This window comes from Lineus longissimus, chromosome 17 (genome assembly GCF_910592395.1).
Source record: "Lineus longissimus chromosome 17, tnLinLong1.2, whole genome shotgun sequence".
Taxonomy (NCBI): Eukaryota; Metazoa; Nemertea; class Pilidiophora; order Heteronemertea; family Lineidae; genus Lineus; species Lineus longissimus.
In genome coordinates, this window is record NC_088324.1 from 7,285,765 (window position 1) to 7,309,566 (window position 23,802).

General features: G+C 42.1%; 1 protein-coding gene and 1 long non-coding RNA gene across 2 annotated transcripts; one reads left to right on the forward strand and one right to left on the reverse strand.

The window, feature by feature from the left end:
• The first annotated feature begins 2,476 nt into the window (after positions 1-2,476).
• On the forward strand, positions 2,477-5,591 carry LOC135501825 (uncharacterized). The gene is made up of 3 exons (XR_010449647.1): positions 2,477-3,076; positions 3,606-3,683; positions 4,908-5,591. It is a non-coding gene; the product is annotated as an uncharacterized LOC135501825 (long non-coding RNA).
• Positions 5,592-14,513: 8,922 nt separating this feature from the next.
• LOC135501544 (serine--tRNA ligase-like) lies at positions 14,514-23,585 on the reverse strand. The gene is made up of 11 exons (XM_064793691.1): positions 23,519-23,585; positions 22,514-22,947; positions 22,179-22,283; positions 21,152-21,229; positions 20,384-20,458; positions 19,687-19,947; positions 18,836-19,117; positions 17,950-18,056; positions 17,653-17,746; positions 16,210-16,374; positions 14,514-15,864 (listed from the first exon to the last, which is right to left on the reverse strand). Exons 2-11 carry the CDS (start codon positions 22,853-22,855, stop codon positions 15,778-15,780), a joined length of 1,596 nt encoding a protein of 531 aa, XP_064649761.1. The 5' UTR covers positions 22,856-22,947; positions 23,519-23,585; the 3' UTR covers positions 14,514-15,777.
• Between the last annotated feature and the right edge of the window lie 217 nt (positions 23,586-23,802).

Consider the following 23,802-nt stretch of genomic DNA (forward strand, 5'->3'; position numbering starts at 1 on the left):
TAAATATGCAGCTCTCGAAAATACCTTGCTCATGGACGCAGGCGCCAAGGCGATAACATAGCACAATTAATTGCGATTCGTAAAAAAGCAGCACTGGTGTTTTAAAGTTTCAATTCAAATAGGCTTGATTATATCCAGAAAGAGATAGGGTTGGGCTTATTATCGTCTCCCCACACTCTATGCCTGAATTTGCTTGCAAAAAAAGACTAGCAAAATTGTTTGCCTAAACATGGCTTGCATTGGTCAAAACTCAGCGAGACGATCGCAATTCACAAATAGGAGACCTCATAATGAGTGATTGTAGAGTATTTGGTAACAATCCCTAGTTTAAGAAAGGGAATCTGAGAGGTATCACGAAGCAAAATATTCTATCAAGTCTCGTAACTGTGAATACAGAATTCTAGACTTGGCGTTACGAAATTCCTACTTACAAATTTAACTTTTTTAAATGGAAGAATTTGCGTCATGCCATAAAGGGACAGTCTGTGCCGTTTCACCCGGATATGCATGTACACCAGTATACGGACAGATACTCTCCTGATGGTGGTCAGCGGATTTTTCTATGTTTGTCATTGGAAAGATGTTTCAGCTTAATAGTTAAAGCGTCCTCAATGTTATCGTAACTATTCTTGACTTGATTGAAGAAGATGACATCGTGTCAAGTTAGCGTCATGATCCAACGCATGACTTCGAGATGACAATCGCGTACGATCGTGAAATGGCATATTTCATTGCACACATTTTTTCATTTGTGGGAGAAAAATGGCGACATATTTTATAACAAGAACGATGCGAAAATAAGCCACCTCTGCAAGGTGATGTCGGCATTGGCTTCCATAAGTTATCAGTTAAATGCTAGTGGCAGAAACAGTGACAAACTTGGTCATTTCAGGAAAATTACACCATACTTCTGTCATATTGTTTTTCTTCTTGATGATCCGTACCAAATCATGCATTCTGACTTTTGTTCAACATAAAAAAATTAGCACGGACAAGTGGATGATCCAGTGAGTTTCACTCGCTGTACACTTTTAGGAAATAAACATAATTTGATGAGCTGGATATAAATAGTACAAGTTCACCTTTTGTGGTATTACCAAAATAAATATCATGTCGTTGACCAAGAAACAACATGAGATTACAAACTTATTTTGGAGTGTTTCGCAGACCCCGCCCCGTACCCATAATAAACCGTTTAAAATAGGCTCACGTAAAGCTTTGTCGTCCAACACAATCCTGATATCAGATTTATAAGCATTTCAAAACTTGATTGAAGCCTAACCAGTAATGATGAGTGTGGAGGGCAATGATAATAATTGATCGATTTCGTATTATCGATTTGAAGTTCATTTGAATTTTTTTCTCCAATCGATTAATACTCAACCCACTGCTATTCTGCACTACTAAGATGAATTTCGATTCAATAGAGAGACCATTTTGTACAAACTTGCGACATCTGATTGCACACTCATGCTAGGAGATATTAAGGTAAAACATTTCGCAGGCTCTAATAGATACCTTTACAATAGCTGTATCAATAATCCCAGAGTAATGCATGCATGATGCCAATGCACGATGTTAACGCGCCTGCTAGAATAGACAGGTTTTGCAACCCCAAACGGTCGATGAAGTACGAACCACAAACTAAGGTAGGTCATGGCATTAAAGGAAACCTATCACGAAACGCTTATAAAAATGGGGAGTTTTGAACGGCCCGGCGAATACCTAAGGCGGGAACAAGCTTACATTGGTAAATCTTAGCAGTTTCGAGTTCCCATCAGGTAGTTGATTATGTAAGCTGGGCATCTGGGTAACATTGCATAACATTTACTAACCCCACTCAATGAACTGCATAAGAGGTAATCACCAATTGAGTTATTTTTACTACGTTCAGCTAGTCGAAATGAAGATTTTGTGCCACGACTGGATCTTTTTAAGTGCTGAACTCAGGAATTAACAAACACTCGTAAATCATGTAAATGTTTGTCTACTTAGTTGTATAAGGAATCGGAGACATTTTCAAAACACGATGCCGATAAAGTAAATGTCCATACTTCGTACTTCGTCATGTTGGTAGCTCTTCGTAAAGGTGGCGACACCTGATTCTATTTTGGCGTGAACGATAACCAATGGATCCCAACGTAAACTCTATGTGAGTTAGGTAGATGATTCGATTCGACATATCATACATACTGATTGAATAATATCAGCGACTGTGCCCGACCACAATCGAAGCACTGAGAACTGCACACACAATGACGCCTTAAAATGGAGTTACATAAGACAACTTTTTAGTATTTAATTTCTTATCAAGGTGGACACTGTTCTCTTCTGAGTGAGCTACTATAAAACACCACGGATTCATCACTGGGGAGTGAAGTTACTACCCATCAAATAATGAACTGGACTATTCAAATCGTATTTATAACGGGCCGCATATAACAGTCCACAGAAATAAACAAGCTTTGGACTCAGATTTGGATCCGACTTTTAGTCCGGAAGATGATTTTGTTGATTTGATAGAGTTTTTGTAAATTACTCATGTCAGGGGAGGGGGAGGTCACGCGCTATAATCAGTCCACGGAAAAATCTCATAAAAAGGCGTTTTGGCCTCGAGGAACGAAAATAAATCGTGGTTAACTTGACATCCCTTTGCAAACAAACGCATAGCAAGGCGATTATTATCCTCCGAATTGACTGAACGAAATAGCGGTTTCCCGTCGCGATCGCAGTGATACAGCAATGTTTCAAGTGTGGATTTAGCTGCGAACGAACGACTTCAACACTGTCTGCATTATATGACAGTATAAATTCGTCTCGAAAAAATAAAATTCGCGCAATTTCCCGTCGTTTAACCCGTCTATTTGCCTACGCCCCGAAACTGTTTCGATTGAGTCAGAAAGGGTAATATCACGAAGACGCGCACGGCGATGGTGTTGCAATCCTGCCTCTGGGATTCACTACTGAAAATGCCGCCAACAATATACCAAATTGGACCAGTTCGACCTTTCAGAGGTAAAAACATGCATCAAATGAGCCCCAAGACGACCAAAATTTAACTACATAAAATTTACAGGTGAGTAAGATCGTCATTCAAATTTGCCAAATCGTGCTAATTTAGCGCCGAACCCGGAAGTTGTGATCAGCAACAACGGAAAGTGTAAATTTTCTGTGGACGTGTCTTTTTGGCGGCTCAACCCTTTATAATAATAATTGAGGATTTTGATTGGTTAATCATCAGAAATTGACCGTCAGGTCTTGTTTTGACGATGCGTCCCAATTAGTACAACTATGCCACAAGCTGTTGAAAGATAGTGAAATATAGAAATAAATTCTATGGAGGAGCGTTGGGCAAATTGACACAAAGTCACTGAGACGGCAAATTTTGACACCGATGGACGACGGAGCTTGTCCGTTCAATTTATTGGTAAGGTCACATATACTATTACAATTAGGAGCGTTTGAGTCCTTACATCTTCGAATTTTCGTCTCTGTACCACAAGACGTCATTGTCATTGAGTGGCTTATTTCCGATATGTGCGGCGGCGCCGTCTGAGACGTCGACATGATCTGAGATTTTTCCCTCTTGATTTTTTTATATCCAGCCAATGATCGGAACGTTCTTGTGGGTTCGACGTCTACATGAGGAGACCTAACCATTATCTAGAGACATCGCCCCGATAGTATGCATTCATTTTCGTACACAAATTTCCAGTTTCGTAAATATGTTCAGAATATGAATTTTAGCATTGCCGTTGAGACATACATGTATGTACAAATACTATTTGTTCGAAGTTTCAGCAAATTCGTATGCATAATAACTGCACTACGACATTGTGTATAAACTTCAATTCTATTTTTGAATTACGAATGGCGTACCCCTTTCAATGAGGAAACACAGGACCAGATGATTGGGCGAAGATTCAGTTTGAAAGCTGCATTCGACCGGCCAAGAGACGTCTCTGTACATTTGGCCTAATTTACATTATGTTAAGTGGGAGATACATCTCTGTCGGCCTTCTTAAGCACGCACCTTCAGTATGATTAATGCATCATTATGCATCATGGTCTTTATCGCATTTCCTCCAAGCCCTGATCGAATATCCGGATACGAGTGTTAAACAATTATTGATTACTACATGTGTATCTTATTGAGTTTCGTGTAATGTAAATGTAAATGTGCAATCATTGCACGATTCTTAATTTAGTTCTGGACATAGAATCTGGGAAGAATTCTGTAACGAATGTACAGCACGTACATTTACACATCGGGATTTTTTATCACTAGTAGCAGGCTTTTTCCGACTTCTTAACGGTTTCTCTAACTTTTCCCTGATTTATCCGACAAAAGTCCGACATTGTCTGACTTTTTTCCTGAAAGGTCGGATTTCTAGAAACCTGTTAAAAAACTAGAGCTTCCCAAAATATGGCATTAAAGATCAAAGGCATATGCCGAATGAGGTTAATGAGGTGACCGACTAAGGGTCAATCTGAGGCTCACACCTCCTTAACCCCACTCAGCATAGGCCTTTGGTAGTTACTGTCCTATTTTGGGAAGCCCTGGCATTTTTCACAAGTTTTTTTAGAAATCCGATCTTTCAGGGAAATGTCGGACTTCTGTCGGGTAAATCAGGAAAAAAGTAAGAGAAACCGTTCTGAAGTCGGAAAAAGCCCCCTACTTGCGTATCTGGCTGGGAACTATTTTAACGACCTTTCGAACACCTGACAGCCAAATTACATGTATTGAACGTTTATGTATAGACTCGGGAACACTTGGTGAACTTAAGTGTATTATTCGGTGCCTACTTTAAATGAAATAATATCCTAGTGGTCTCCTAGCGAAAATGAACTAGTTCTATACGACTTGCAAATCTTTTGAAGTTGTTATTTTTTTATCTTGCTCAAAGGGAATTTTGAGAATGCTTATTATCCCAGTCTCGATAGAAGATCGATCTGGCGTTCAGGGAGCTGCTATAAAGCGCTCATTTGAACCCGACAATTAGAGTAACTAAGTAGGCACTCGACCGAGATTGGAACTCCCAACCGCTTAATCATTTTGCTGGTACTATACAATCATCATGGCTACCGTGGTTGCCTTTGAGTATTTCAAGAAGTTTGCAACTGACTGGGCAATTTTAGAACAAGACTTGGCCAATCAAAATGTCGTTTCACAACTGGCGTGTGCCATATTGTGCGTGCGACTGAAATGCTTAACGTTTGTAGACCTACGTGATGATGAATTACGTGTGTGTCAGCTGAGTAAAAAGAAGGGTTCGTGTATGGAAAAGGAGGAGGCCTTCAGAGAAGTAGGATCCAGGATGTATCAGAAGAAGGTAATTGTATGGCAGTGACTTCGCACTTATGCTATCATCAGGATAGCAACACCGGTCCAGTTTGGGTAAGATGAGACTATGTCACCATGGTGACGCAAAATAAACATATATTTTTGAATCGCCAATGGTTTGACGTTCGTTTCTCTCAAATACGTACTTATTCCTTTTTCCAAAAGGTATTTCTGAAACTCTCTTGCTTATTTCTTGTTTAAAACATGGATTACCTTTCACTCGATTTATGTCTATCGATTTGTGATATCATGCATACATATTATCACACTGTACATCCACAATGTATATCTTTTCTGAAATTGAATTCCAATCGTTCAAAATTATTGAAAAATTACCGTTTAAATATCCATCACTGCAAATGTCGGGATCTTACAATATTTTCAAATGCAGATTCGGACCCTCGCTTGCTCTTATTTCTCCTAATAAGACTGTGTCCTTGGTTACAGGCCGCTAGTCCGAAGGCCCGCTAGTCAATGCTAGTCCGAAAATGGAAAAAAGGAAGACCGCTTGTCCGACAGAGAACAGTTCCCCCGGTAATATAATTATTCCGAATGTTACATTACGGTCAGCCAGCTTTCTCACCATGAAATAATCATCAGTCATTAGTCTAAGAATAAAAAAATTCGATGTGCGTGATTTTTTAGGGCCAACCTAAAGCAGCAACTCTATTTCACAATTATTTGGCAACATTATAGGTATTTAGGAGTTTAACAAATATGAAGGGACATTTTCTTAATAACGGCGCTTTGTCAGTCTTGCGAAATATGTTATAGGTCACCCTGTAAGTTCATGACCGTTTTGGACAAGCGGGTCTACTTTACCATTTTGGATGAGCGGGTCTTTTCCCTGATTTCAGACTAGCCTATCAATTTATTCATCTAGACTAGCGGGTCTTTTCTCGGATTTCGGACTAGCGGGATTTTTTTTCAAAATGAATTTTATAGTGTACTTTTCGGCCCGGGGAGTCATCGGACTAGTGGGCCTTCGGACTAGGGGACAGTCACTGTGTCCTTTCGTACAACATGTTGGTGCTTCACAAGTCCCATTGAGCTTTCAAATACGGTGCACGCATCGGTTGGCCTTAGCAGCACCAACCAGATTTGTCGGGTGACGAGGCCCAAGCTTTTCAATAGTTCCATAACTGTGTTCTAGCAGTTGTGGACGAGACAACCATCACCCGCGCAAGTTTGGTATCAATTCCCAGAAAAAAAAGGTCATTAACTACAGCCACAGCCCTGTGCGCATGTTTTGATGACGTTGCAGTGTGGCTTCACATCGTAATGCGTTCAGTGCTTTCGCTGGGATGTGGCATGACGTCACGAATAAAGGAATACGAAATGATCATCTTTGTCACAAAGTTTGGGATGAAGTGTAATATAATCAAGAAGTAAAGAACATCGAAAAAAAAGTCAGTCGGCATGAGCAAGATCAAGAAAACCTACTTCTTATCTTCGTGGTCACAAGTCTCCGTGATTGAAGAAGTGTTCATATCATGTGTGTTTGACTGTTGTAGGCCTCTCGAAGAATGTCGCCCAGTGAACCTAATCGGGGAATCCTTTAGATCGGAACTTGTTGTGTATTTTCTGAATGGCAAAACGAGTGAGTACGCCCTGATATAATGGATTTGACAATTTCGATAAATGCTGTTGATAAATTAGTAACCCTAGTTGTTATTATTCCATCAGTCATGTCAGTACCTTTTGTCTCCAAAAGGATAGACAGATGCGATATAGAATTAACGAGAGAACACGTTTTCGGGAACCATTTATTGCACATAAAAAGGACCTTTACTATTTTGACATGCCAACAGCCAGAATTACGTTAATTAAATTGCCAATTGAGATCCCATTTTATCGCATAACAGTGCACCAATATAATGGTAGAGATTTCAATCTGGTGTATAAATCAAAGTTTGGAATTTCTAAGAGAATATATGGCTTCGCCACATGCTACTACAGGCAGTTTATCATTGCTTACACCAAAATCAAAAGACTTCGCTTGTATTTACTCTACGATATCACAAAGGGTACCTTCCCAGGAAAAATAGTCTTTCCGAGATCTGATCGGTGTTGCCATACAGCTAGGGCTAACCAAAACCTTCGTGTAGGATATCAAGAAAAAATTGTCGTATATTGTAAACTTCACGGCCGTTTTAGGGCGAACATTTACGACTCGGTCGAAGTAACCAAGACGGACAGGTTTAACTTAATTCTTTGCAAAGGAGTGCAAGTTCCTTTGCTGGTGTCACCTGAATTCATCAGCAGAGGGTGTGTCTACTTATTTGCTTCAGATAAATCTGATGATATTTCCGTTTACGGAAGTGAAAATCACTATCAACCAAAGAAACTAGTCATGAGGCATCGTGCTTATTTTGCCCCTGAGCAGAAACGTGGGTTAAGGTATAACCAAAAGGCTGATACGCTGTGCTTGATTGCTGGGCCCGGCCCTGTTGCAATTGGGCTGGAACGATTCTACAGTCCGAAGAATGGTCTTGTCAAGAAAGGTTCGGGTAAATTCGAATTCCGTGAATTTATTCCATCATTCCGTCCCTTTAACGATCAGGATGACATGCATTTCTTGTTCTATTCGGATGGATCACTGTTGAATCTGATACCAGCGCGAAAGAAAGCGGGTATAAGTCAACACATTATATCCGTTGTAAAATATAATACAGTGAACTTGTAGCAGTCTCGCTTCTGCACGAAGAATGCACAGCATAGTGTAAGGCACTCGATCCATTCCTGTTTGTTTGTCAAGCGTTTTTGTCAGTGGTCTGAGCATTTTCGAACCTACGTATCGGTTAAAATTGCTCTGGTCCTGCGTAGTCGCTGCGTAGTCTTCAGCCGCTGAAAAGCAAGCTAATGAACGTCTTCGAATCGTTGTTGTAGGTGAACTCCATTTTAAACTACCGAAAAAATCAGAGACTTGTTTTTATACCACCTATTGATGTCAATAAAAAGTATTTTAGGATAGAATTCCATCCTTCCCGTCCTCTGATATGGATCCAGTATACGGAAGAACCGGAGCCTGTGAACAGAATGCTGTTTTATACCTACAACGCAAAAGAAAATAACAAGACATGCCGGATTCTGTATAACTGTTCCTACTTTTATTCGGGTGGTTACGGAATGTCTCTTTTTATACAACCAACCTCAAGTTTTTTTATCTTCGTCCATGTGCATTTGATATTAAACAAAAGGATAAGAGACGTTAGGAAGGGTGTTATCAGTAAAACAAGGCTATATGACATATCGTCTGGAAATTATGTAGGACGCATAGTGCTTCCAAAACACGAGAAATGTGCTGATATATACTATAAATCGAGAAACCACGAGAAATTCGGCATTATTCCAAGATCTCCTATTAAAACTACTAATATGGACTTGTTTTCGTTCACTTGTAACACAGCAAGCTCAACAATGTCTTTGACGTTGTACAATTCCGTTAAGCAGAATTTAAGTGGATTATTGATATATACACTTGTGCACAACGGAACGATAACATTTGATGCAAATCGTTTCACCCATTACTACTTTGACTTCTACCGTGAATCTGATGCCTGTTACACATTTCAAGCCACTGGTGTGAATACTCTGATGTTGAATATCATACGCAATATACATCAATCGCTGTCAACAAGTCAACGCTATGAATTATCAGGCACACGTGATCCAAACGTAACATGTTTTCTTGTTGCCAACCTTAGATTAGGAATATGCCTCTCAAGGTGCAATCCATGTAAATATGGACATTTTGGGGGTTTCGAAATGAACTGTTTTGTAAAAAATACAATAGGTTTACTAGCTACAAACCCGGTGCAGGAAATACACGTTGGACTGAATACAGCTGACGATATTCAGTTTAAACATGGTAATTGTGCAATGGACAATAAAAAAAACTTGTTGCTAATACACGATCAAACATTTGGTCAGCCTGGTAAACATGTACATGTATATGACGTTCTAAATATATACAGTGAAATATAATGAGTGATCTCACGCATGTACACCCCAGGTTGTAGAAAGGGCCCCCTGGCGAGGAAATAATTCATTATACGGAAACAATTTACGGTTGCGTAAGAAAATTTTTAAAAACTCTGAAATAACTCATGCACTAGAGATGTCACAGACTGAGAAAAGTACCAAACTTCAACCGGAGTTTGAACCCGAAGCCATGATTATAAGTCAAGCAATCTACTGTCTGATCATAAAAGCTAAAAAGAGATTTCGTCTAGCCTGGACACTAGCTCAAAGGGCTCTCGGGATTGAACAGGTACTTCACTGGTGTAAGTAGGTCACGGCGAGTCATATCTCAAGGACCATTCACTGTGTGATTTTCGAATGTATGTCATCTGATCAAGCTTTCCATAGTGGTTGAGACATTTTTACATTTTGATCTTGACCTTAAATTCCAAGGTCACTGAGATCAACGCTTTAATATTGGTAACCATCTTCCTTTCATTGACTACTGGTGAGCACGTGGCCCGTGGCCATTTGATCTTGAAATTGTAGAGATGTCCGTGAACTATTGGTTCAGATCGGTCAATGTATTGATAAATCACTTACTTGGTATGTCGCTTAGCATGATCTTCAAATGATGCGATATGGTCTTGACATACTTGGGATTTCTATGGCTCGGAATGTTGGAGAACCACCGTAGAAGACATGGGGAAGATAGCACCCTTCCATAACGGATGCCAACGCAAGATCTGCAGGATATTCTGGCAAAGAAAGATCACCAACAAGGCTTTGAAACGAGAAGAGGCGGAGGAGATTCCGATGGCTAGGTCATTTGCTGAGAATGCAACCAGATTGCATATGTACCGAAGGTGGCTCTCAGATGGACCCCGCAAGGAAGATGGAAACGTGGACGGCCAAAGAGCACCTGGGACGCACGATGCCTGTCTTGGAACACAGCAATACGAGTGGCCAAGGACAAGGGAAGATGGCGAGAAATGGTGAAGGCCTTATGCCCCAGCACCAGGGACGAAGAGGACTAGGTAACTAAGTACATATCGAACATCAATTTAAATATGCTGATGTGGCAGAACATTCGGTCAGATCATCTAAGTACCATTGTGAGTGCTTTGATATCGATCGCAGAAAGCCCATACTTTTGATAGTTTGCTAAAGAACCTGAGTCAGTTACTTTGAGACTGTTCTTCATTGATTTCGATCATTATTCTTAAGTAATTTTCTAAGAAAAAAAATCGTTTGTTGAAGAATCTTCCTCCGATTTCCAACACTTTGGAGACGCAATAATTACAAGCTGTCAGAGTTTATGTATATATCCAGCTATACAGCATGCGTGTTTTCTGTGGGTTTTGTGGGGACTGATCTGGTATCTTCAAGCACATGTGATATACACCAGAGAAATCGATTCAGTCATCTGTGCTGGCGATCACGTAACGATGTAGTTACGACACTGCGCTGGAGTCCTTTTCCACAACTATGGGGAAGCAATAACCAGCTCCCCCTATCTCGCAATTAAATGAATTAAGGCCGAGCTCATACCAGTACACGGTCTATTGTCTTTCAACACAGTCCGATCGCGCCAAGACCCGAATAGCACGCTACGGGGACGTAGCTAGCGCTTTGATCTGGGGAGCACGCATCACATCTGCCCCACCCACTAGCTTCGCCCCTGCATTCCCATTGTTCTACTGTCTTATCAAGGGGTTACCTTAACAAATCTTGATAACGTCGACACCACGATGCAGCAACAACTTGACTTTCTAGTTTCACGGTTAGAACCCCCGCAGATGTTGCTTTCATGAGTTATTAATAGCGGGACTATAGGCAGGAGAAGAGGAGCTAATTTGGCCATCTTCAGGTGACTCATATACACAGTGAGGGCCCTGGGTCATATCAGATTCAGCACTAAATAATGTTCCTCGTACAATCAGTGAATCATTTCGACCCACTGGGTAGATGTCTCACGTACTGTGAGATGTGAGAGACACCTATTGGTGAATTTGTGGGACTTTATCTTGCCAGTCCAGCTGCTACCTATATTTGATAAACTCCTCATCCTCCTCGGAAATTTCCACGTGGAGCTGGCATTCTATGGAGCGATTGGGACATTTATCAACGAAAGTGGTGCTGAATACCTGCTAACAGAATCAGGAATACTGGCGGAAGGATCACTCATGGGGTTTATCCGTGGCAAGTTCTACAACCGATGTGTCCGTATCCATGACATTCTTGCTCTTGTCATGGAGAGGAAACTGTATGAGAGTTTCTTGTCGACCATCACCCCAGACAGGCGGGATGTCGTGAATCATCTACTTGCTGAAGTCCCTAACGATCTCAAAGTCCAGGAGCAGTTTTTTTGCTGCACACCCAGTCTTCAGTGAACACATGCAGCAGTATGAGCAGTTCTTCCAAAAGGTGATGAGTGGAGACCTTGGCCCAACGGCCCAGTACTGGAGCATGTACGTCTGCATGATAAACCGAGTGCATAGGAATCTGATGTGTGGAGTATAGGACAAATGATGTCGATATCTACATTGACACTCTGCCCGCCGTGATTGACATATTCTTTGCTCTTAATCGTCCGAACTACGCTCGTTGGGGGGGGGGGGGGGGGGGGGGGTTGTTCCTCAACAAGCTGGAGAAGGCAGCGCCACAGATTCGTATGGTACTTCAAGCAGGAGCGCTTTCCATCAGACGAACAGACAAGCACTTTTCAAGGTCAGCTGTTGACTTAACCCTCGAACAAACCGTGATTAGAGATGCGGCCTCCCCAATGCGAGGCATTGTTGGCTTTCACCAGTCCCGTAATGCAATCAGGAGATGGTGTATTACATCAACACAACGTGGGATGTCCGTGACAGAGTTGCGGAATATGACAGGACTGGAGACAGAGGAGCAGCCTGCAATGCAGCTAAGAGCTAGCCGGATTCAGAAAGACAGTCAGCACAGAGATGTCCTTTCGAAAGCAGTGACACCAGCATCTACATCAGCTTGCTTGTTGAACATTGCCGCAGGGAAGGCGGCATCTGAGAAAACACAGACATATCTCCTAGGTAGTCTTGATGCTGGTAATGAGCGACACATGAAGTTTCGAGAGGACAGTGCTGCAGACAAGGACAGGTTCCTGAGGCCAATCAAGAGAAGAAAGGTGGAGAATTTCGCACAGGAGAACTCAAAGAAGCAGCGAAAAGCTAAGGGAAAACCTGCTGCAGTTGAGAGCCAAAGAGATGCGTTTATCCGTATGCTCGTTGCAGTTTCAGAAAAGACGGAATTCAGCCTCAGGCATGTCATGACTTTTCCCATCACGAAATACCCACTGGCGATAGCACATTCCGATTGATCAGGGCTGAAGACGGAGAAGAGCAAGCTGCTGAATAAGCTCGAAGAACTTCAGGATGGCTTTGTTACAACGCCTTTACCAACAATCAGTGCAACCCTGATTGATGGTGGACTATTGATCCACTCCTTTCTGTCTGCCATTGGACGCATTGCATCCTATGCAACCCTGGCAGGTCACTTCTGGCATACGTCTGTGCAAATCGAGGGAATGAGATCCATGTTCTGTTTGATACTTACGTCACCCAGTCCCAAAAGGCAAGTGAGAGAAACCTACGTGGAGCTGATGATCGGCAAATCGTGATCAGCGGGCCAGAGCAATTACCCAGACAGAATTTTCAGAAACTTCTGCAAAATGGTATCTTCAAAGATGAGTTAGCAAAGTTCCTCCTCAAAGAGTGGCAAGAAGACAAGTATGGTCCAATTCTCCTCAAGAAGGCTCTAATTGTATCCTATGGCGGAAATTGTGTGCGGATCACCTTCAGTGAGGACGATCTGTTCAAAGATGATCATTGAACACCCAGCCAATCTCCAAGGAACCCATGAGGAAGCAGACACCCTCGTTGCATATCATGCATTCAGTATTCCTGGAAATGTTGTAGTCAGGGCATCTGACACAGATATCTTGGTGAGTCTCCTGGTAATGCTTGGAAGGTCCAAAACAAGTTCCAGACCAGTATCATGCGATCAAATAATCATGGACTGTGGTTCAGGGAATGCCCGTCGACACATCGATGCCCACGCACCATTGCTACAGCCTTGGAGACAAAGCAGAAGGGACTAGATATTTGAAGTTGCTTGGCAGCAAATTCGATAGCCCCCACGGGCCCACACAGTACACGTATGGAGGAGTGAAGTCTATTCCGTTTCGCGGATGATCTATTTCCGGACAAACACGCTCGCGCTTTCTCAAAATCACACGCTCAATAACATTTAAACAGCACCCTAACCTTTTCAGATGCGCAGGATGGATCATCGATAAGCATTTAAGGCTATTCCTTTATTTTATTCCTACATTCAACCGTCGTTCTTTGCTCAAAATACTCGACAGCTCGCCACTTCGGCAAAGAGATACCGCCACCATGATGCCAGAGGATATGACGTCACCATTACGGGGCGGAGCTTATGCTAATGTACGTGTGATTGACAGAATCGTGCCGGAGATTTTAAAGCAAATCTGAATATCGGCGCATAAAAACGCTTCAAAGTCATCAAAATGAATTTCGAAAAAATATTTGCCAGGTGCACTGGATCGAGTTTAGTTTGATGGGACAGGGGTGACAGTTTTTCAGTTGAAATAGCAGTTTTGCTGGACTACCTCCATAACTAAACCTGGGAAGAATGCAGAAGCCCAGTACCTTCTCCTGGTAATCTCAATATAGACCCCACATTTGTTGTATGTGGGGTCTATAATTAGCAGCTGCCCTCCCAGGTCTTCATGCTTTTACACGCAGTGATTTCACTGCTGCCTTCTACCGAACTCAAACTCTTGAAAATTCGGGAGAAAGATACCAACGGGAAATTCGTGAAGTTCTTCAACAGATTGTCATCGAAAGAGGCCCCAGACCAGACCATAGCCGAAGAATTCGTCTGTGCCTTGTACGGCCTGAAGGTCCTGAAGTTTGAATTTGCAGCACTTGCAGATGAATTTCGATCAGGCTGCATCCAACAGCGTGACCTACACAATTAAAATATCCACAATTGTTGTACTGATCTTGGCCACTTCAATGGTACTCAAACCAGTAAGTGTTTTGAAGAGATATCACTGCGAATTTGTAAATATACCATTATGGTGCTTCAATATCCACTTGGATGTGGTTGTTGGTCCTAAGCAAGAAAGAAAACCTTCCAACGGATTGTCTCTGTGCTCTCCATGCATCCTGTATATCTGTTTGATGACTCTGATATTTACCCGTTTCAGGAAAATCCGATGGCCAAGGTTAAGAAAGTCGATTGTGCACTACTGCCGCCGTGTGCCAAGACTGTTCGAAACAAACTGAGAAGAGCACATTTTATTGGAATCCTGTGGGGAAATGCTGATTCAGCAGAACCAGTAGATGGAGTGGATCCACTTAACTATGGTTGGAAGGACCATGATGGGAACTTTGTTCCTGACTGGTTCCCTGGATCTGCTGTGCCTGATGGACTGTTTGAGATTGACAGAGAATCACCTGATGAGGAGAATGTTGAGGATGATGTCGATGCTGCTGCCGAGTTCGATGATACAGATGGCTCTGGTTCTGAGTTTGAATGGAGTGACGACTCAGAGAGTGAAACGGACATATAAGCTTTGTTACATTGTAGATGTGTTATAATGAATAATGACTGGATGATTAATACTGACATACCTACGAGGACATATATATGCACTTTGCGTGATGTGCTAGGCACTAGTTTTTGATGAATGAGCAGCTTATTCATCAACATTTAAATTCATGTGGTACTGACTAGTAATTGATCAATTCCAATCCTACCAACACATTAACCGCAGGGGCCGAAGTTTGGGAGTGTCTGGCGGGCCCTTTGCAGCGGATGAATTGTCTGGCAAGGCCGATTCTAAACTCAGTTGCATGAACTTGTTCGAGTAAAATTTGTTTTGGGTGGTACCCCCAATGTTTGATCCAGCCAAATTTGGGGGGGGGGGCATTTTGGGGGTCTGGCGGGCTTTAGGCAGCAGATATTTTTTCTTGCGTTTGCCATTTTGTACTCTGTAGGATGTGCTCATTCAATAAAAATTAGTTTCGTATGGTACTTTCGATGTTTGACCTGGTCCAATTCTTCCACACCCACCGCAGGGGCCAAAGTTTGGGAGTGTCTGGTGGGCCCTTTGCAGCGGATAAATTGTCTGGCAGGGCTGATTCTGAACTCAGTGGGATGTACTTGTTCAAGTAAAAATTTGTTTTGGATGGTACCTCCAATGTTTGATCCAGCCAAATTTGGGGGGGCCTTTTCGGGGGTCTGGCGGGCCTAAAGCAGCAGAAGATTTGTCTGGCACAGTCAACATTGTGTTCCATGGGATGCCCCCATTAATCTGAGATATCATTATCGTGGTACCAAGCAATGTTTGAACCAGCCATTTTTTTGGGCATCTTCTGGGGTCCCCAGGTTCCACTGTACTGGTATCAAGAGTCAGCAAACGTAAATGTTCCGTGTGGTAAGGGTCCGATCCAATGTGACCTGAGAACATCTGGTATCACAACTTGTTCATTCTGAAACATAAAAACAAGAGTTATGATTATGGTTTGACTAGTTTGCGTCGAATTCACTGGTGGAGTGCCCAGTAGAACAGGGTTGACCAGAGGGATAGGATTGTCCGTAAGAAGTTCAATATTCAGTTTATGGTAAACCTGGAAATTTTCGCAGCTGTAGTTCATGGCCATGTGAATTTGCATTTTACAGTATTGACTCTGTATGCCACTGGTGCTTCTAATGGTTTTCCATTAGCCAGTCATGTACCCAAAGAAATTTTCCTTTTTAAATCTCATTCTACCCATTGACTCCCAATAAGGGAAAACCTCAATGAGGCCTTCACAATAACAAGACAGAATACTTGCTCGAGACGGTAAATTCTCCAGCAAAGCGGTGATGAACCGCGGCATGACGAGGGCACTTCCGTGAACAATGTGCTGATATTTGTGAGGGCTGCTGGTCATGTTCCGACTACACTGCATCATCAACCTTCGGCTAAAATAGTCATCACAACTCGAAATGCTCGCCAACTGAAACACAAAATCAATAAGTCTATTGACTCTTTCACTTCCTCACCCGGTAAAGACCGGGTTCGTACACTGTAAAACAAACGACTGGCCCGGAGTAATCCGTACTGCCAAATTTCCCCCAAATCATGAGAAAACCAGCCCTGTAAAAATTATCTCCTAACCATCCCCCACCAACTAATGGAAAATGCCTTAGATGCCGGGGGATGGATATTTGATGAGGGGAGAGTTTCTGAGGAATAGTTTACTGACTTTAGCTCTCAGCTTATCTGAGCCAGGTAACCCCCTGCTGAGTTGCCGGACCAAAAGCTGAGGTCAACATATGTTGTTACATAACCGACCTTGCTATCACATCCTGGTTGCCTTGAAGTCGACCAAATTACTTCTAATTTTGCCTCATCACAGTAATTAGTCATGATCACATGATGATGAACCTGGCCCGAGTATCACTGGTTACGCTGGCCATTAGGTAGATAAGGTAAATATGCCGATCATCACTGTGTGTTTTATCAGCGGGGTGCTTGAAGTTGGAGGGCGACTAAATATTTTACAGGGCTGGTTTCCTCATGTTCCGAAGTTAACACCGGTCCCTATAAGTTTTTGATTGGTTACACCTGAAAAGAACGATATTACAGCACTGCACTCAATTCAATGCAGACCTCGTCCCTAAGGCCCGTTAGCTATTTTACAATGAAACTTTTCCAAAGTCAAGTTGGGATTCAGGCTTCTCAGTCTATGCCGGGTGCAAGCCAGGGGTAGGGTACACTGCCAAAACCGTACCCCGACATATTTACAAGAATTCATATGGCTCGCTTATAGTCTATTTTTAGTATTATGTAAAGGGCGGTGTCACAATTACAGTGGAACCTCCCTTAGCAGACACCTCTCTATTAAGCACAACCTCTCTGTTAAGGACAATAGTTTTGGTTCCAAATTGGTTGTTGCCATTCAATTTCACCTCTCCAATCAGGACACCTCATAATGTGTAGGCCCTATTGGGGCCTGTGATACCGCATAGTGTCTTCTTGTGTTCCAGCCATAGCAAGGTGACAGCGACACAGGTCAGTGTCAGTGACAGCCACTGTCAATGACAGATTATTGTCATCTGACATCTAGGCCTATCTAACGTTGCACGGCATTATATCGTCACGTCAAGATGATTGTGCATAATACCGTCACTTTTCAATAGTAGTTCAGCGTCATGACATAACTGGCGATACAACACTGACGAGGCGAAACATTGTGCAACATTAGTCTGTTCAAAGAGAGGTTCTACTGTACCTTGATGAAGCTTTCTACACTCGGAACCCAGCACTCCACATCAATTCTTCTCGACTCGGAACCGTGAAGATTTTTAGCACCAACATTTAAGAATCTGAAAGATGAGTCAACTAGTACACAAAGCCATAATTATATAGGCCTTACAGCTTATGAAAATATGCATGTCCACATGATCATACAGTAGAAAGACACAAGTCAAGTCAAACTATCTACAGCTTGGCTTTCATAGTGCAAACTGCTGGAAGTGACTTGAATATCCCCGCTAAAAGTTTTTAATTTGTATTTCCTTAGATTTACCTCATATTCAAATTAAAGGGTCGATACATCTTCAACAACACATCTTGGTATAACGCAAACATTTCCTCCGCTTGACTTTTACTCTTGCAACTTGTAAACAGATGAAACTGAAGGTAAACATAACAAATTGTTTTCTTGAAAACATCTTAAAAATTGACAGGTGGGCGGACAGTTAACCGGGCCTTCAGCACTGGGAATGTTTTCCTGTTTGAGTATTTTTCACCCAAATTTACCAGGGTGAGGTTGAGTGGAAAGTTCTCCTACACTGTAAATGCTGTGATCACTAAATTAAGACTGTGAGTAGCCATGACAATAAACGCCAACCTCGCACCAGGTACGATGGTCTCTGATGTGAGGTTGTTGGGCAGATAAAGTATACATGTGAGTATACTCAGGAACCGATTTGACACATTTGAATGTGGGACATTAGCAGTCCATGCTGGTGAACTTTTAAACTTGGGAAAGTGACAATGGGGCTCAATTGAATTCAAAATTTCCAATTGCATAGGTGCAGACTGAATATAAATTTCAACATGGCACTTGTTTAGACAGCTATGCAAATATCATATACAGTGGAACCTCCCTTAGTGGACACCTCTCTATTAAGGACAACCTCTCTGTTAAGGAAACTAGTTCTGGTCCCAAATTGGCTGTTTTCATTCAATTCGACCTCTCTAATCAGGGCACCCCTCTATCAAGAAGAGCACTTGTCAGTCCCGAGGGTGTCCTTAATAGAGAGGTTCTACTGTACATCAAGTTTCAACAAAGTTGCATGCATAATAACTGCACTACGGCATTGTGTATAACTGCATTTCTATTTTCCTGGACCACCAGTAAACACGAGCAGGGTTCCCCTTTACTAATATTTTCCTCGTCACGTACGTACCTCAGTTGCCTGTGAGACGGCCAGTAGATTCTCGTCATCTCCATCCTCCTTCACCGGGCTGTAACTACGGCCTAGCGTGTAACATTTAATCGGGAGCGAAATCTCATTGACCATCATACGAACGAGGGATGCAACCATGCCATAATGTGATGAACCAGTCAGGAAGAGTGTGTTGCCCGACTTGTTACCGGAGGCCGGATCTGAACTGCGGTCCGTTTCCTCCTCCCTGGACTGAAGGCGGAACACTTTGTCTGGGTTAGTAACATCAACACCACAACCTTCCTGGAATAAGACCATTTTGTTGGTAAATATCATATCATATGCAGTGGAACCTAACTTGTTTGTGGCCAAATAAAACGTGGAATCAGGAATGTCCATGGGGTTGGAAAGAAAAAAGCATAAAATCGACCACTGCCAAAAATATATATATCAGGAGGTCTATCTGGTAATATTGAATAGCATGTAAATCATACTGATATAACACAAATAAAATAGCACGCTAAGATTGCATTGCTATTAGGTACCAATTTACAGTAACTCATTTCACAATCAACTTTTGAATGATTTCGCCATTTTCCTGGCTACTATAGATTCATGCACTTGATTGGGAACAACGTTTACGAAGACGTCGCGTCACGTCACATTACAGTAATGTGAAACCGTGAAAGAGTGACAATGCATCGTGACGTGACGACGGCCAACACTATGTAAACGTTGTTCCCAATCAAGTGAATGAATCTATAGTGTAGTGTCACCAAAACTCCCTGACATCACAAAAAAAAATTTTCTCCATTTTTGACTTACAAGATCAATGGAGTGTGTGCCTAGAAAATTGAGGACATCATACTCACCACGACGAATGCCTTGACGATGTCTGGACACACGACCCCCGAGATGCCTTCGCTCTCAAGACATCCTTGTGTATAGCGCGAGATGGCCTGCTCCAGAATAGCCAAGTCGCCCTTCATGTAATAAGCTGTCGGACCAATGGGGCTGAATTCTAACAAATCGCGTTCTTGTAGTCGTTTCAGAATTGAACCCTTTCTCGGCAATGGTACTGTAGGTTTGGGGGCTATTCTCGGATCGTCAAGAACCATATCTTCCGATAGTGGCTGCAAAAAATAATACCGGTACAATCTGAACTGCCGCTGCATTTACAGGGTAGTCCACAAAAACGTGAGCAATTATATGACTTGCCAAATTTTCTATTATGAGTATTGTAATTCTGCCAGGGGTGGGATAGCGATATACATTTCGACTGCAAAAAAGCATTTTCAAACTTTTTTTCCTCATATATTTATAACACAAGTACACGTTAAAGACATGACTGTTTGAAAAGTGTCATGTCGAGTGCATGTGAGCAGTAACTCTCTTGGCACTGCAGTAGAAGCTCTCTATTAAGGACAATCTCAGGACTGACAAGTGCTGTCCTTAATAGAGAGGTGTCCACTAAGGGAGGTTCTACCGTACAATCATGAGGCTTTGTACAAGACTAATTTATTCTAAACAAATTTCAAGGGCAAATTTCATGGTATCAGCCATACTCACAACAGCAGGATGGAGCTTGTTAGGTAGACTGAGACCTTTGAGAATGACTTCCTCCTCTATCTCCCAAAAGGGTTTCTGCAAAACATGAAATTTTTCACGTTAAGTTTCAAATTAACAAACAATTCTTCAAGAACATTCTGAAGATTTATTTGCTTCTAATAAGAGTAAGACACGCTTTCAAAGAATTGTAAATCTAAAAATGTAATGTACATGTGTAGCGATAGTTACTAACGCCATTGCCATTGGCATGCTATCCTAATTTCTAAAAGCAGATTTTAAAACAACTCGATGAAAGGACAAACTTATTTCAGGGCGGGCAACTTCCTTGACTAATGAGGTTGCCCTGCTGGCAACCAAATACATGTGTACTTCATAATTTTCCAAAAAGTACATTGGCAGGAGGGTAGCTCGCTTTTTTGTCTTGGGAGGGGGGGGCAGCAAAAGGTTCTTGGAGGGAGACAAAACGACACTGTCAGTAATTTTGGGGCAAAAATCATGGTCAAAAACATATTCTGGTCATTCCAAGAGGGAGGGGGGATTGGGCATTTGCCCCCTTCCCCCGCTAGCTACGCCCCCCCTTGGATTGGAGGAGTACCGCTTTGTGAAGAATGGCGACATGTTCCACGTTGCTGGCTGCCGAAAACTAGAGGCACTTGACCTGAAACCTTAAAATCAACTACTGCCATTGACTGCTGGCACTACCAGGGGTTTATATCCACGGAATAATCAGATGTACGCCGGTTAGTCAGGATTCGCAAGACCACTTACAGTTAATTGTCTCAGTTCCAGTTTCAGCTCTTTTCCTCTTTTTATAAGTCTTCCTTTCTCTTCGCTGAGTGATGAGCTCTGAAGGAAAAGATGGTACATGCAGACGAGAAATCATCACTGAACTTTGTGTTTTGTAGGTACAGTAGATAAGAACCTCTCTATTAAGGACACCCTCGGGACTGACAAGTGCTGTACTTAATAGAGACGCGTCTTATTTAGAGAGGTCGAATTGAATGGAAACGACCAATTTGGGACCAAAACTAGTGTCCTTAATAGAGAGGTTGTCCTTTATAGAGAGGTGTCCGTTAAGGGAGGTTCCACTGTATATGTAGAAGAGAGCTACACACCTCTAGGTGCAGAACAAATGCTGAAGGAGAAGAAAATGAGGTCCAGTATACATGCTTCCCGAAATTGGTGGCTTGCATTGGAACTAACTTTTTCCCCCTTGTCCGTCATCAAAGGCATTCAAGTGTGTTGGTCAACCATGACTATCTCCTTTGTCCCAACACCATAAGGCCTAGTTTCCCCTTATGACATCACTATTTCGGACACTAAGCGCCCCATTTCTGGAAAGGTGTATACTATAACATGCTGAGTGAGCTAATTTGATGTCGTCCAAGGTATTTTTAAATTGAAATAATCAAATCAGATGGTGGAGCAGATTGCCCAAATTCTTTGTTAATTATGTTCAAGAAGAAATGTCTCAGACAATAGGGAGGTTCAGATTTGGCTCGATTCCCACTCCGACACCGACTGACACTCAAGTCGGAGTCTGATTTCTGCTGCAAGATAAGGTGGCTGGGATATTTCGCGTCCAGGAGGTCTGTTCCCCTCTGCAATGACAAATGATACACTTTTTATTTAAATTTTCTCAACAGCTTGGTTGTGTCACGACTCGAAAATATGATTTTGAGTGTCAGTCGGAGTCGGAGTGGGAGTCGGGCCAAATCTGAACCTCCTTATTAGGTACTGTCAAACCCAGTAATCCAGAACTACGTGTAGTTATCAAGGCGTTAAGTTAGCTTACTTTTTGTCGGACGATGTCCCCCATCTGTCGTGAAACCTGTTTTCTCTCTTCCTGGACAGCTTCCACTTCTTTCTTTAATCTCTTGTAATGTTTATAATCCATTACCTGTTGTAAAACATCATAAAGTATCAATAAAAACAATGGAGCACAAAAAAACAAGAATAAAAGTTAAAACATAAAGAGAGTGAAGTAACGGTTGGCTAAGAAAACACATTTGAAAGAATCCTTGACTTTAACTTCCTGGGTGAAGACAGAGAAGCCTGTGAAAAGGGCCTTCTCAAAATGGCTGAAATGTATTTTCGCAGGTTGTCTATCATCACAGTAAAGACACTCACCCATTCATCAAGATTGAAGCGCACCATTCCTCGCCGCAACAAGTTATCCTGAAGCATATCAAGATTCTCCAGCCGACTGTCCAAGTCCAGGTCGAGCTCAACCATGGAGGTGTTGTGCTCATCAGCCGGACTGATGAACAATGCTGATAGTTCTCTGGATGAACTATAATGTCTATGAGACACATTTCGTGGGAAACATTCGAGGTTCCTTTCCTGAAGACGAGTCAATACATGACCGACTCCAATTTTGTTTTTTTTATATGAGCATCGTCTGATATTTCGTAACGTCTGATAAATGTTTCGACTCATTCGACAAAGGAGAGGATTCGTTGTGAAACACATGACCAAGTATTACAAAGATTCTTGGTGAAGCTCTTTGAAGATGTAGTTTCTTTTTGTAGACAATATCTTAAACGACATAGAGAGAAAGAATTCTGCAAGGTATCAAAAATAGAAGGTGCGTGTTAGAGCCAATAGAGGTCATGTCAGTTGAATAGTCACTGTTACACCCGGCGGAAGAAGTCACTGCTCGCCCAAAAAAACCCACCTAAATATAGGCAAACAAACAAAAGAGCATGTGGTGTGCAACCATGCGGTCTTTTGTATTCCTCCGACTGGTGTGACTGTAAGGGCCTTTATGCACAAACCGTAGGCCTATCAATCATCATTGACATTGTCATGTCATCCATCCAGGTCAGGACCGAAGATCCGAAGTGTCGTACATGGTCGTTATCAGGGCTTCTTCTCCAGCATTTGGTTAAATGGATGTGATATTCTTCAGGGAGTGAAAAGTGTACTAACAGCACGGCGATGACAATTGTCCGAAAATAGAACATACATGATACAACTGACATATCGGAACCGACACGTACTCATTTCAATTGTCGGACGCACGTTATCCAGCTGTTTTATTCAAATATTAACGTGAAGTGTGCACTAGAATGTACTAAAAGATCTGCACAACACCAATATAACAATATCAAGGGACACTGCATTAGCACTTACCACATTTTATCAAATAAAACCTGTTTTGTCGGGGTTAAAAAACATTTTTTGTTCGCCGGCTGCGAACTACGTCATCAATTTCGTGGTACTATATGAATTGAAATGTGTGGTCTTTGACGGAACGAAACATAACGCAACTTCCCAAAATGATAAAAATGACCTTTAAATCATACAAATGAACATAATTCTGAAACAACCTCTTTTTCCTTTTCATGTTGTCCTTTTCCATGTACTTTTTTGGCTTTTTTAACATCTCTTATCTCTGGTTACAGAGAGGAGTAGAG

Excerpts from the sequence above, each read along its gene's own strand:
- LOC135501544 (XM_064793691.1), bottom strand. The coding sequence starts at position 22,855 with ATGTGTTTCACAACGAATCCTCTCCTTTGTCGAATGAGTCGAAACATT. Across the intron at positions 20,459-21,151 it reads TGGAACTGAGACAATTAACT|AAACCCTTTTGGGAGATAGA; the intron begins GTAAGTGGTCTT and ends CATGTTTTGCAG. Across the intron at positions 19,948-20,383 it reads ACAAGCTCCATCCTGCTGTT|CCACTATCGGAAGATATGGT; the intron begins GTGAGTATGGCT and ends TATTTTTTGCAG.